Source organism: Zootoca vivipara, chromosome 8 (assembly GCF_963506605.1).
Source record: "Zootoca vivipara chromosome 8, rZooViv1.1, whole genome shotgun sequence".
NCBI lineage: Eukaryota > Metazoa > Chordata > Lepidosauria > Squamata > Lacertidae > Zootoca > Zootoca vivipara.
In genome coordinates, this window is record NC_083283.1 from 45764341 (window position 1) to 45779460 (window position 15120).

General features: G+C 40.5%; 1 protein-coding gene across 2 annotated transcripts in view; it reads right to left on the minus strand.

Moving 5' to 3' along the window:
• YES1 (YES proto-oncogene 1, Src family tyrosine kinase) overlaps positions 1 to 14001 on the minus strand; it is a 28819-nt gene extending 14818 nt beyond the window's left edge. Inside the window, exons 1-2 of one of the 2 annotated variants that reach the window (XM_035124564.2) lie at positions 13317 to 14001; positions 1630 to 1902 (exon numbers count right to left, since the gene is read on the minus strand). In XM_035124564.2, the coding sequence (XP_034980455.1) occupies positions 1630 to 1894 (265 nt within the window). In that variant the 5' untranslated portion in view covers positions 1895 to 1902; positions 13317 to 14001. Of the gene's footprint in view, positions 1 to 1629; positions 2919 to 13316 lie in introns of those variants that run through there. The other variant, XM_060277891.1, reaches the window with a different exon arrangement.
• Positions 14002 to 15120: the final 1119 nt, after the last annotated feature.

Consider the following 15120-nt stretch of genomic DNA (forward strand, 5'->3'; position numbering starts at 1 on the left):
GAAGCCTCATGGCTGCTTTGAAGCTTCAGAGGTCCCAGGGAACTTAGAACTGCCTCCTTAAAATCATTACATTTCCTCAAGATCTCCAAAAAGGACAGAGGGCAGGGAGAGTAGAGGGTGCAGTTTTGTGACTGACTAACTGGAAAATAGCTTCCCCAGGGCTCTTCTTTTTTACTTCCCATCATGGTGCTTCTGTGAGGGAGGTAAGTGTTAACTAAGCAGAAATCAAAAAGAAAAGCCACAAACTGTTTTTCATCTATCACACCTCCCCACACCTCTCCTTCTACACTACGTGCTGTTTTCTACATACTGACGGAAAAAACCCAGAAGGATGAGTTAGTTCCTTTCCGCCATACACTTTAATAACTGCCCATCCTCTTGTACACACACCCCGTGCCTATCCTTATGAAATTCTACATATTATTTTGGCATCTTTTGACAATGCCATTTTCAGAGAAATTCTTCAGAAAAACCACAGGAGGGATATGCAAGTCTGTTCTATTCCCCTTTTAAAGACATCCCTTGCACAACCTCCCCTGCACCTATCTGTCTGAAATGGGGGGGGGGGAGAGGAGGTCATCCTTTTGGAAGAAACAACCCAACATAAAATTCCATCCATTTCTGTAAAGAAATAAAAAAGTATATGCATCCTCTTAAATAAAACAGCAAATTTTAATTGCACCTAGTGCAAAAGCCCCAAAGCCTCTCTCTAAAATTTGATGGGCTTCATCCACTTAGAAAGTGCTATTATGCCTGCAAGTTCCATCCACTGCTGTCAAATAGTAAAAAAATAAAAATAAAATACAGCCAAAACAGCCATTTGTTGATATTTTTGTTATAATGAATAGGGCCATATGAAGTATTGGATTTTCCAAGGCGATACAAGGCTTCATTTCTGAGCCAAAGCAGCTCATGCCCAAGTTGGTCCCTGTCTCAGCTCTACTGTCTCCACGTCGCTGGAAAGTTATTATATGTGCACAATCTTAAAAACAGAAGGGTTTCCATATGGTTTCTTCATTCAATTCAAGTCCCTATCTTTTCCTAAGACCCTTAAAAGCTGTGCAGGTCTCAACCACTCAACTCTAGCCCATGCCAAAGCAACTCTAGCCCACCAAACAATTCTGAATTCTGCAGAGAGATTAAATAAATATATGACATTTTCATTTAAAAAGTAGCATTAGATGTTTTATTTCCAATGATTTGACTTGCAGTCATACAACACCTGCAGATCCACTGGTTTCCTATTCCAGCTCTACTGTCTTCAAGTCATGTTTTTACTTCCAAGGCATGCTTTCAATAACATGTTCCTCCTGTCATCAATATATTTTAAAGTACAAACTCATAGTTAAGTCAAAATTATTTCTGAAGTAATGCCCATCTGCTAAATCACTAGGATACACCTGCATAAAGTACAGCTGATTTCACTGGTCAGAATTAGTTTAAGCTTTCCCCTACATTGCTTTAATTTCCAAAAAATACAATACCTTTTTGACCAGAGACCATGGCAGAGATTAGAAAATGAATGGGTAGACACATTATAGACCAAATCACATGCAGCTTTTGGGTTTAGTTAATTCACTCCTAAGGGACTCGGCTGGAATCTGGAGTTAGTTTTGAAATGATGCTCACCTGTTAAACCGCTAGGATATGGACATGGCACAGATGAAAATGAGGAAGATGCTCCTCCAAACGGTGTCATACCAGATGGCCCACCAAAAGGAGTCACGGAATGGCTGTTAAAATTAACTGATGATCCCTTTATTGCAGGTGATTGGTTTGCTTGGGTTGGATCTGTTCCATAATGGCTGGCATGGGAAGTAATGGGTTCTGGAGCATTCTCAGTCCTATATTTCATTGTAGGACTTTTATCTTCCTTACTTTTAATACACCCCATGGTCTTTTCTGTAGAGAGAAAGATAGTATCACTTTGATATGTCAATATTTAAATAAGTTATTCTTTCTTAAATCATTAGATAAGTATTTAGAACAAATTGGAGATCTAAGTGTCTGAGGCTTAGACAATTCTAAATTCTGAAGCTGAATGGCCTTCCTAGTGAATAAAAAGGTGAATTTGTCAACAACAGAGTTCATAATTTTGAGCCTGGTTGCAATTGTACGGCCTTATTAAACTAATAAAGACCTTTCAATCTCTGACATGTTATTTTCAAGCTATTGGACTCACACCAATGCATAGTTCACCAATGCACTGGCTGATCCCTGTGAGAACAGGATGATAGTCTAGATAGGCCATTGGCCTGATCCAGCAGGCTCTACTTATGTTCTTAAGTACATAGCCACATGGTGAAATATTTAGCAGTCCTTTAAGTTAAAAACTGTTATAAAAAGAATACAAAAAAAACATTTCATTGTAAGGCATCAAAGCTGGACTATTTTAATAACCACTCGTGCAATTTTATTATCCAAACATTAAATAATAATAATAATAATAATAAAACAATAAATAAACAAATCCACACTAGTAATTTCACATCTTTAAATTTAACATCTCAGTTGTATAAGTGGCTTCTACTTGCCATTTCTACAGAGGTAATTGAGTTCAAAACCTGCTGAGGAAAAAAGTCCTCAGTACCGATAAACAGTACGACAGTATGAAGTTAATGCTAAGTTCTATGAAGTTAATGCTAATTAATTTGAGAAAAATAGAGAAACTGAAGTAGATGAATCCTGGGCATTGTTGTTGGTACAGCCTGGCCATGTTTCTAGGATATGCTAGGTGCACATGGTTTTTTATCTATTTTTTGTGTTTTTCTTCCCACCCCAGCTAAGCACCTGTAGAATACGGCTACTGTTTTGCCAATGTAGCACTGGTGCAGCTCTTCTTTGATCTAATACATGGGTCAGCAAACTTTTTCAGCAGGGGGCCGGTCCACTGTCCCTCAAACCTTGGGGGGGGGGCGGACTATTTTTTTTGGGGGGGATGAACGAATTCCTATGCCCCACAAATAACCCGAAGATGCATTTTAAATAAAAGGACACATTCTACTCATGTAAAAACATGCTGATTCCTGGGCCGTCTGTGGGCCAGATTTAGAAGGCAATTGGGCCGGATCCAGCCCCTGGGCCTTAGTTTGGCTACCCATGATGTAATATCAATATAGGATTGCTCTGTTACTTAAGTTACACAAGGTGTTTAATTCCATTGCCTCTGTAGAAATGGCAAGGACTTTACAATGATCCAACTGAGATAAGCAATTTTAACAAGGTATGTTATTATTGTTTATCCTTCCAGGTTTCTGAAATATAGACATGATCAGCTATATGATGTTACATGAATGCTGATGAGTAAATATATTGATTTGTGTATTAAGCATTACATTATTCATACCTTTTACTTGCAGGTTAGATACTGTTTAAGCTTTGTTTAGGATTTTAGCTTTTTGTGTGCAAAATTGGCAAATCAGAATGATTTCAAGTAAGGTAGGAGATCCATGTGGAGGCCACCCATATGTAGCCTTCCACATCTGCATGTGGGCAACTGAGATCAGAAAAATATGTTGTTTTTTTCAAACTGTTTAGAAAGATTTAACAAACAGTGTGTTGTAAATTATTATATTCATATTTAATTAAATAGGGTACTTATCAATTTAGAGTTTTCATATAGTAAGAACTTATGCCAACATTAACTGACAGTGTCTTTTTACTAAACTCTTTCACACTTGTGCAAAGTTAAATCAATTTGGAACTCTCTCTGATGGCCAATTGTCTCCTTAAAGTATGAGTCCTATTCACTGAGTTGAATTGCTTCATTAAGGGACAGTTGGCTGACATGGAGAAGACTGAGCAGACTGACAATGTGCTTCAGTCACAATGAAACTGCAGCAAGTTTTTCTAAAAATCACACTGGGTCTCTCAATAAATGAAGCTAGCTGAAGAGCATACAAATAAAGAATGTTTCCAGGAGAGACTGAAAGTTCTGTGGCCTTCTGACTTAAACCACATTAAGAAAAACAACACAAAATATGTATTTGATTTATTTAAAAATATACTCATGTAAATTAAATATATTTCCTCAAAAAAGGCAGTTATGAGACCCCTTAAAAAAGGTATCTCTAAACCTCAAAATTCTGTATAATTATTAACTAAAGGCCAACATTGTCTTCTTGGACAGAGTCTGAGTGGGTGTTTACTCCCATACTCCAGACAAGTCATAGATGAAACATATTAACCCATTTCACTTTGGCTTCCAACCTGGTTTCGGAAATTAAACTGCCCCGGTTACCCTGATGATTGACAGATGAGTTGCAACTCTGCTCATTCTCTCAACAGCTTTCAGTGACCATATTATCCTTCTGATTATCAACCATCTGGGGTAGGAATTGGAAGCACTGCATTTTGTTGGTTCCACTCCTACCTGATTGATCAGTTCCAGAATGTGGTGTTGGGAGACAGTTGCTCTGCCCCGTGGTATTTTTGCTGTGGAATTCCACAAGATTCAATCATTTCCGATATTGTTTAACATTTATGTGAAACCACTGGAAAAGGTCATCAGGATATTTGGAGTGAATAAGTATACAGTTCGATCACAATTCATACGCAAAATCATGCATAGCAAAAAGCTATCTGAAGCCCTGTGTGGAAGACCTTCCTGTCTCCGCTGGCTCCCTAGGTTGCAAGGTGAGTGGGGAAGTAGTGTTGGCAGAAAGAGGAAGAAGAAACCTGGAAGACAGAAAGGCAGACAGGAGAGAGCCAGGCAGAAGCTGTAGCTCCATTCTAGCTATTTTGTTTTGGTCTGTTGGCCTTTCCAGAAGCCCATATTTCTTCTTCCCCCAGCTACCTCTGTTTCACCACTTGTTTCAGAGTTTCCTCCTACATCAGGGAGAAGGTCACTGCTGCCCTCAGACCAAGCGCATACAGGTGAAACTCAGAAAATTAGAATATATTTGAAAAGTAATGTATTTATTTCAGTAAACCAACTTTTTATTTTTATTTTTTCTTTTAATTTTTACAAATGCTTTCTTTTGGAAATTCCACAGTAATAAAACAAATAGTTACAATAATACAAAAATAAACAAAAATAAACATTGCTATTACATTTCATTAATTAATTACCCACCTAATGACAAATAATTACAATTACAACAAATAAAGGCTTGACATATCTTGCTTTGCATGTCATGCATCTATCTCATATATTGGTTTCACCTTTTAAGTTTCATTACTGAAATAAATGCACTTTTCAAAGATATTCTAATTTCCTGAGTTTCACATGTATAATTAAATTTTGTGCAAATAAAATGTGTGTGTATGTGTGTGTGTATTGTGATCATACTGTATTGCTGACGCTGAACTCCTTCTCAAATTATGTTCTGAGTAAGTGCATGGAGTAATGAAAAGCTTGAATGAGAGCCAAGAAATGGAATGTTTAAGTCTTAGGTGCTGTTGGTTGGTGAGACACTTGTTAAACGGCTGACATAAAGCAAATCAGATGGCTAGTTTTGCAGAAACAAAAATCAGTTGCTGTACAGAAAATGTGGACACTCATGCAACACATTTAACAATGAGAAGAAATGTGCAAGGTAGGACTTTCCCCTTCAGCAGGTGCTGGTGTGTATGTACCATGCCCAATCTAGAACAATTTTCTTCTTGAAATTTGCAAGAACGGCATTCCATCATAAACAAAGTATTATTCTGAATTCAAAGAGCTTATTGTTCCAGCCACCACACAGTTCCTGCCATAGTATCATTGGACAGTCAGTTCACTGCCTTTAGGACCAACAAGCCTAGAAGTCTAATAATAAACAACATGATAGACCAGGGAATGAAGTTCAGCTTAGAGAAGATGAAAGAAAGAAGGGAAGATGAACTCAAAGCAATTCAAGGCCAACAATGAACTTTCATGACTGAAGTATAATACAGAGTTGCCCAAACCCAGGATTTTAACTTGATTTCAAATGAACCTCAATAGTCCCACAATAAACATAATTATTCAACGTGGAGTTTTTGTGTTACCATTTGATGCTTGTGGATGAATGCTGCTCCCACATGGTCCTATGTCTCAGAACACTATCAGCATAACTATTATGAGATTAATGTTTCAGTTACAACTGCATATGCCATTCTGGAGGTGGCTCTGCCCATGTAAACCAAGCAAGCAAATGAAAGTGACAAGTGGTGGAGATGGTATTACTGAAGCAACAATGTGTTGTTGAAAAACAAACTGAAAGATTGCAAAGATTGGAACTGAGGAACTTTGAGCAGCAAACAAGTTTCCTCAGGCTGCATATACTGTTCCAAGAGGGGTGGTCAATTAGGAATCACAGTTTAGCAACATACTCTCAAGAGAGCTGTGCATAATGCAGACTCAGGGATGGCTCATGCTTTGTTCGCCAGGAATGCAAATGGTGAGCTGGGCCTTGTTCCTGCCATTCACCGAGGTGGGGCCTGAATTTACATTTCTTGTTTCCCAGTATTATGCCCTAGATTATGGACATACTCCTGTGAGGGTGCAGGTATGGCTGCCCTTATTGCCAGTCCTAGTTCCTCCCTTCCCATGAAGGCAGAAAGCTCCTTCTCCCCTTCAGTAGGTATAGAGCCATGGGTGCTGTGAGATGCTGCCCTCTTTCCTCCAATTTATGTTGTGCAGTCTAAGGAGTTGTTACTGTTATCGAAGTGGCATAAAAATACCGAAATCTCCCATGTGCAATGATTTCTGATGGTTCACAGTTGCAGGGATCTTGTTTCCATCACAGTGGAGATTGCTTTTGGGTGCCCGTATATCAGGCTGTGCTTTACATGTGTGCAGTGGAGGTGTAAAATGTCATGTGCTTCTATACTGTGTACAGATTGGTTTCATCTATGCCTAACTGACAGAGGTGTCAATGGCATGATGCACAATGATTGTCTGTGAAATACTGCTGACTCTCACCAATGGGGCCACAACTGTTATAACTTCTGCATCCTGCTTTTGTGCTATTCTTCTTTGCCCTTTCAACTTTTTACTGTGTAAATTTATGATCCTGATTAAGTTGCATCAAGGCTACCTATGCTGGCCAAAGTAGGTGTCTGACATTGCAGGTCAATAGGATTGCCTGCTAAGTCTATAAAAGAGTAAGCTCATTGCTGCAGCAGAAGTGACAGATAAAGGATGTTATGGAATTCTTAATTCTGGACAATGAATAATTTGTTCTTTGATTCAGGGGATATAATTTTACATACCAGATGTTTTGTTCTCAAGAGCTAACTTCTATCAGCTTGACATATTTTTATATTTAATTGCAAAAGTTTTATGAAGCATTCAAAATGTGCTCATTTATTTGTTAACAGTTTATTAAACTGTATATGGCTTTTGAAACATGCAGCAACAAATAATATACCGTAGTAACATCATAACAAAATCTCAGCAAAGCATTTTCACCTCTAGGGAGCAACAGAAACAAAGTCATGACAGGAAGAATAATGTTACTTAATTTCCTTTGTCACATACTACAAGAACAAGAACAGAAAACTAGATACTTGTTTGAGGTTTTTGTGGTTATTGCAGCTTCTCCATTCTCCAATTATATCCCATAACACTATGTAGCAATACAATAAGTAAACCTTTGTTCTGACAATCTGCATGGTCTGACCGTTTATTCTACGGTGAACCTAAACGTTAAAGATAAGAACTACAGAACTCTAATGGCATTCTGGGCATGTGGTAAGACATTTCTCTCTCTCTCTCACTCTCTCTCTGAAAGGACATAAATTATTTTTTCATCAGTCCCATGCATTTTTTAAAGTTCTCCACATTATATAGAAATGTATTCAAATCTGCATCAAGAAATACAGCCAAAGAATTCTACTTGTGAATGCACACTATTTTATTCTACATACAGTACTGTATTAGAAAAGTGGGTGACGCAACTGCAAATATGCTGGTTCCCCAGACTGGTTGGGGAGGGGAGGAAAAGATTAATCTCCACCAACAAAGGAACCTCTAGGAGTAAAAATGCCCTACACTTTTGAACCCCACTTCCCCACTTCCCTTGTGCAATCCTCCAAACCATCTTAACTCAGAGCTACCTTCATGTCATCGTCAAATACTGGCAGCAGAGACAGCGCACAGGTACAAACAGACATTCACTTTCCGGTCCTGGGAGAAAGGAAAGCAATGGCTCCCTACGGGGGAAGAAAATGGGCTTCATATAGGTACCAGTAAGTGTATCCTCCATCACAGATACTATGAGGCCAATTGCTTTTAAATGCAGAGCAGAAGGAATGCCCCTGACTGGGATGTGTTCTTGGGACAGAAGGTGGCCTATCTGCAGATCCCCTCCTTATCATAGAATCCATAAGTTAACAGAAGTCATCTCCATTTGAGATAGTGACAGGCCTATCTTGGAATAGAGAGGAGCACCAAAAGGAAGGAAGAGAAAAAAAGAACTATATCTAGGGCAATTCTGGGATGCTGTAGGGGTGAGGTATTTGCTTTATTACCCAAGATCAAGCAGATTTTAAAAATAATTTTAAATGCCTGACCATTTTATGTTCAGCTGTTTTCAAGTAGAATACCATCAAGGGGGACTAGTTGTCTATATACCTCCAGAAACATCAGTATCAGAATATCATCATCTGTATTCTCAGAGACAATGAATACGAAGCAGAGGCAGTGTTTCCAAGACAACAACCTTTTAGCAAAGAATTGTGGTAACCTAAAAGTATTTCTGTCAGCTAAATGTGCATAGGTTAAACAACGTATCCCAAGAGCTAGATTTTCATAAGACATACTGTATACAATAATGCAACAGTTGTCTTGTGGATTTAAGGTGGAAAGAAGAGCATATGGGCATGGAGGATATATGGTGATATAATCCCGTTCCTGAAAATATTTACTTAAGATATTTCGCTGACATAAATGGAATTCCTTTCAAGCAAAATTAGTTAGGTGGTGTAATGTTGTTCCATCCCATAATAGTACTTTTTCTAAGAATCCTGTACTAAGATACTTGTGTTGCCAATAATTTCTAAGCAACAAACTTATTTCTCTAGGAAAACAATGATCTCAGCTCTCTCAGCTCTTTTTCTTAGCTGGCTTTTATCAGAAACCCCCCAAAATGTACAAGAACGGTCTTGGATGAAAGTGAATCTTCTTCAGAGCTGTAGGTAGGTGAACATGCGCCCCTGGCAGAACCATCCAGATTGCACCCCCTAGTCACGGACAAATTGGCTCTTCTTTCTGCCTCTCCTCCAACCCTGCTCCCTCCACCCATTCAATTCACCTTCTATTTAAAACCATTTCTTATGAGGCAATAATCAATATTTATATTTATGGACATATTTTTAGCCGATATTGAGCCTCCTCCCCCATCGCCTGCACCCCTGGCAGGGGCCCACCTCAGCAACCCCTAGCTTCAGCCCTGATCTTCTTTCCCAAAGTAGATACTGCATATTCCTGTGTATAAGACTACTTTTTAACCCAGGAAAATCTTCTCAAAAGTCGGGGGTCGTCTTATACGCCAGGTCGTATTTCTTATACGGCGAGTACGGTATATCCCAAACACTATATTTTAACTGGAAAAGTTGGGGGTCGTCTTATACGCCCAGTTGTCTTATACAGTAGCTTAAATGCCTCTGAGAAACCCAAAAAGCACATCATTATGGCAAAAAAACATTCTCCACTGCTTGCTTGCCAGCAGTAGGGATTTCAAGGCATACAACAGAGGTTTTGAATCTAAGGTCTGGGAACTGAGTGTGACAGAACTACTCCAATAGTCTCCCTAGGAAGATTCCTTAAAGACTGCACACAAAAAATGCAGCTGTCAACAAACATGCATGTAGAAGCACAACAATCAGATCATATTGATGCTTTTAATTATGTTTTATAGATATTTATAGACTGATTTTATTGCACATCATATGTTGTAAGCTGACTTGTCAAATTTTATGAAAGAGTGGATTATAAATTTTCAAATAAAATAAATACCCCACCTATTATGCACAGGTTACACCAGCTTACTTTCCAATTTGTTTTCAAGTTAAATTTAAGGTGCTGGTCCAAATCTTTAAACAGCCTGAGGGCTGTTTATCTAAAACAGCCTTGCTCTACCTGGTGTGCTCCATATATTTAGGACTACAGGTTCAATCATCCCTGACCACTGATGGTCTGATGGCAGTTGTTTTCTAAAATATCTGGAAGACATTAGGTTGTGGAAAAGTGATCTACAGAACTGCCTTTGCTTTTGCATGAATCAAACATTTAAGAGTATCCCATCATGATCAGCTCTTTGGTATTCATTAAAATCAGACTCATTTGAAGGGTACTGCAGACAGGCCCTTTTCTTTAGTGGTAAAAGAATTATGGAAATCCCTCCCTGGAGAAATACAACAAGCCAATTTCTTTGCACTTTTGAAACCCAATGCACACTGAAAACATCTTCATTCAGGGAGGCATGATTTTTTTAAAAAAAGATATATGTGATTGCTTTTTATAGATTTTTTCAAGTAACCTTGTGAGAAGACTTTTTAGGTGTGGCATATTCATGCATCTGTAAGATAATAAATAGTTATTGCTTAAATATAGAACTATTTATTTAAATCTATCAATATATTCATTGTAAGTACTACATCAGCTTAAAAGCAATCTTGTAACTTGACACTTTCACCTAGCAATCTTATCAACACTACAACAGCTGGGATCCCAAAAAGCCTTTAGGCTTAGACAATATCTCCTACATCCTTTATACATTCCAAGACTCACCCACACCATAGTTTTTAGCACTGCACTGGAGGCTGTACATAATTCTAGTTTTCCAATCTTCTGAAGAATGGGGGAAAAGCTAGTTGGTGACAACCTTACACAGCTTTTGGAAACTGGAAGTTGCACTGTGCACATCCCCTTGACTCTGCATCTCCACCATCGATATTTGACCCCCAAAGCTATTTTGCACTGCTACATGGTGATGCAATTGTACAGACTGGTGCTACCTATAGACTGGTGGTGGGGCTAACCTTGTTGGGGGTCTTTGGGAATCAGGTTTTTTTTTGGGGGGGGAGATGATCCAGCCCATGGGTTAGCCCCCCCCCACTTTACCTACTTACTTGGGACTAAGTTCCATTAAAAGTCTGTGCAAAGGATTAGGTTATAAATTCAAAACCTCAGGTTTTCACTCACTAGGGTAAAACTGTAATTTGGATAGTACAGAAAGACCTTGGGCAAAACCCAACTGTTGTAACAATTAATGCAAGTCTGACATACATCAAGCAGTTTGATTAAAAACTAACATATGAAAACCATGAAACATTATCAGATATCACTTGCTCTTTTAAGACTATGGATTATATTTTATCTGCAACACTATGCTTTGCCTTTATTGCAAATATTGTCTTAACACTTGACCTTGTTAAGCGGACGAGATCTGCTTGGCATTGTGCATTTCACCTGGGGGTGGGGGTGGGCTTTTTTTCTTCCAGTCAGACATACAATGGTTTCACTGCTTAACAGAGGAAAAAAATAGTCAACTAAAAATGTGCCTCTGACTAACCTACAACAGCTTTTTTAAAACAACAACAACACAGATTTACCTATAAAAATTTCATATGGCAAGCATCATCTTAAAAGAGGCATTCCATCTTTTCTCACATGTAGGAAGAAATGCCTGCTATGGTAAGTGTATGGTATCTAAAACATACGCTTCTTGCTTTCCAAGTATTTTACACACAAACAGCCTGCACAATCCTATGCTTGTTCTTAGATGTAAAGGCTACTGAGTTCATTGATACTTATTGGCAGGTATCATTTACTCTACTGGTTTTCAAAATAAAATTTAAAACAAAATGCTAATCTGCTGCAAAGTAGTTTCAGACTGTTTTACTCCAAGACACTTCAGTTAATATCTGAACTTGAAATGGTTTTTATTTGACAATGCAACTTTAATATTCCCCAAGTACTGATTACAGTCCCTCCCTAATCAGCATACAGTGTACTTTAAAAATTACATAACATAGTATCATAAAATGTGATGGGTGGACTCACAGTAAATATTATATTAACTGTTAAAACTGCTCATGATTAATTTAAGGTTTAAACATGCTCAGTGCATTTAGTACTGTACATGTAGTGTGAAGATATTCATTTCAAAGAGAAAAATGTCTTGTTTAGGACCTAACATTTAATAAATTGTTTTGATCGTAAATTCAAGCAAATACTAATTACACTTCAAAATGATGTAGCCTATGGATATATAGATATACTAACTGAAATGTCCCATTATCCTATACATTTTGTATACTGCCTTGTTAACTTAAGCAAGTTCATTATGTCTTCATGTCATGAAGTTTCTAAAGGAAGTTACTTCCCCCCAGTGGGGAAAAAAATCCCAAATGCTTGAAGGAAACCACAGTTGTATTTTGTTCTGTAATAAAAGCTTAATGATTCTTAAGAGTCATGATCTCTCTGGTATCATTGTTTGGAAAACAATATACAGTACATATATTGGGACAAAGTGCAGATCAGGAATCAGCTTTTAGTTTCTGAATTCGTTCTGACCCACAACAACACAGTTGCAGTTTTTGTGGCTGAGAAATTGACTACATTTAAAACTAAGAACTGTGCTAAATCCTTTAAACAATGTTGACACTCAAGAGAACAAATAGTCCCGGCTTACTTTATTAGCAACATACAGCATATATGCTTGAGGGGAGTACAAAGAGAGACTTCATCTATTCACTTCGAAACATATTCAAGGAGTTTAAAAGTTGAAAAGACTGGAAAGGGCGTTTGTGCAGGTTGGGAAGCATAACTTGATACTTGGAGTTTCCTCTCCCATTTCCTCTCCTCCCCTTTCCAAAACAAACAAAGCCTAACCATGAAACTTGTTGGGATAGTCAATCAAACCAAACGAGGGCGAAGAGGACCCCTTCTGTTCGGAACAGTTGTTATCTGGCTTTTAGGAGCAAACACAAGCAGAAGGCGCGTCTTCTGCCAGGCTGCCACCTCTACACACGAGAAGGGGAGGGAGCGGGGAAGGAGAAAGGGAGGGGGGGACATCTAAACACCCCCCACCCCCTGGAAATGAAACTTTTAAAGGGAGCGTTTTTGAAATATTCCCACTCTGTTGCGTGATTGACAGGCGCCAACTCTCCTAAACGAAAGAGGGGAAAGGCAGGAGGAGTTGCTTAAAAACTCTGCAAGTGGGGAGCAAAGAAGGAAGATCCGACACCCCCCGCTACCATAAGAAGCCGAGCACTCTCGCCCGGGGAAGTAAAGGGGTCGGTGGGGAGGACGGGTGAGGAGCAGCACGCGGGGCCTAGCGCTCTGCGGGCGCCTCCGCCTCCAGCGAGGGAGCAGGGAAGGCGAAGGAAGCGCTCGGGACGCTCACCTGCTTTTTCCTGGGCCCGCTCCGGGAGAAAGCGCCGCGCCGCGCCGCGCCGGCCGCCCTCTGCGCCGAGTCCTCCTCTCGGGCGGAGGGCGTGAGGGCGCCCTCGCTTCCGCCTCAGAGCAGGAGGGACCTCCGGCCCGTCGAGTAAAGGGGAGCAGGAGAGCGAGAAGGAGGCAGGAAGGGGGCGCCCGACGCGACGCCCCCACCGCGCAGGTGCCGCCCGGAGCCTTCAGCCCCTCGGCATCAGCCCCGGCCTAGGGTTCCCCGGGCTGAGAGCGATATCTGGGCAGTCGCTTGGCGAGGCGGCGTCGGCACGGGAGCCCAGGCCGTGGGGAGAGGGAGGAGCCGGGAAGCAGGGGCCCTCGCCTGCTCTCTCGCTCTCCTTCCACGCGCACCAGGGAGGAGGCGGAGGCGGAGGAGGAGGCGCCGGGTCCCCCTCAGCAAAGCCCGAGTTCACCATCCCGACCTAACATGGCGGCCGGCGGAGACCCGGCGAGGGAGGAGGAAAGGGGCTGCAGCAGGGAGCAGCAGCTGTTGCTGAGGAGGGGGAAGTCGGGCTCCCTCGACGGAAGGCGGCGGGCTCTCCGACAGCGCCCCCTGACTCTCCTGCTGAGCCTCTTTCGCTTGGCGCCGCCAGGCCCAGGCCGCTCCCTGGGAATCCTGGGCTCGTGGTGCCTCCGGGAGAAGGGAGGCGGCGGCGGGAAGGGAAGCTTTGGGAGCGGGACTCCGGAGAGGGGAGGGATCCTAGGGTGGGGCAGGGATCGCGGAGGGCTTGTTTCGCAAGTTTATTCCATAATGACGACGGCGGTGTTATGAATGCAATGTTAATATAGGGAACTTTCATCGTGCAGAGCGCTACCGTCCATCCTCACGACGTGCCGATGTGTCCCGTGGCCAATCCGTGTTTGCGCCGCGTCAGGAAATAAACCGGGGGTGCTTCCTCAAAAAGCAGTTAACGCGGCAGAGGGTGGTTTCTGTCAGCAGAATTGGCTTCCATTTAAGAAGACTTGAGGTTGTTATATTGTGCTCAGAGTCGTGGCTTCAGCTACTGAATTTTTAAAAGTCCTTAGAGAGTATACAGCAAATTAAAACGGTTTAAGTGAACCATTGGTATAACAACCCTAGAAAATGCTCCAGGTTTGACCTTGCAGCGCAAGGGTCCAAATTAGTTCTGGATGCATTGGAAGGCTTTTATAATAATTGCTCTTGAGCGCTGCAAGAGTGCCTTAAGCTTGCAAGAGCTGATCTGCTTAGCAATGGTCCAGGAAAATATAATGCTCTATCACTAAAAACGAATGTTTTATAAAAATGTGTGTGTTGAATTCTGTTTGTGAAACAGCCAAGTACTAAAACAAGCAACTGATAATGCATTTCGAAACTTATTGCAGTGTGTCAGTACTGTATAATGCTTCTGTTGCAACTTAGTCTTTAAAGTCCTGAATGAAGAAACATTTCCCAAATTGAAGTTCTGCGCTCAAGTTCTAAAATTCAGTACTTGACTTTTACTTCAGCTGAGCTATGTGAAGGTTTAACATTAGTCCATATTTAGTCTATTCATACTGAATACCCTGTATGAATTTTTATTCTTACTAAAAGTATATTCTTACTAAAAGTAGAGCTTAAGAAACCAAACTTTCTACGTGTGTGTGTGTGTGTGTGTGTAGTTATTTGCAATGCAGAAACAGAACAGAACAAGCATGCTTGCTTCTTGGTATCATTTGAGGTTATATATATGTCAATCAGTAAAATCAACTTTCCCTTAAAATTATATTGTAAATTATATAAGTTATACTGTTTTATGTAA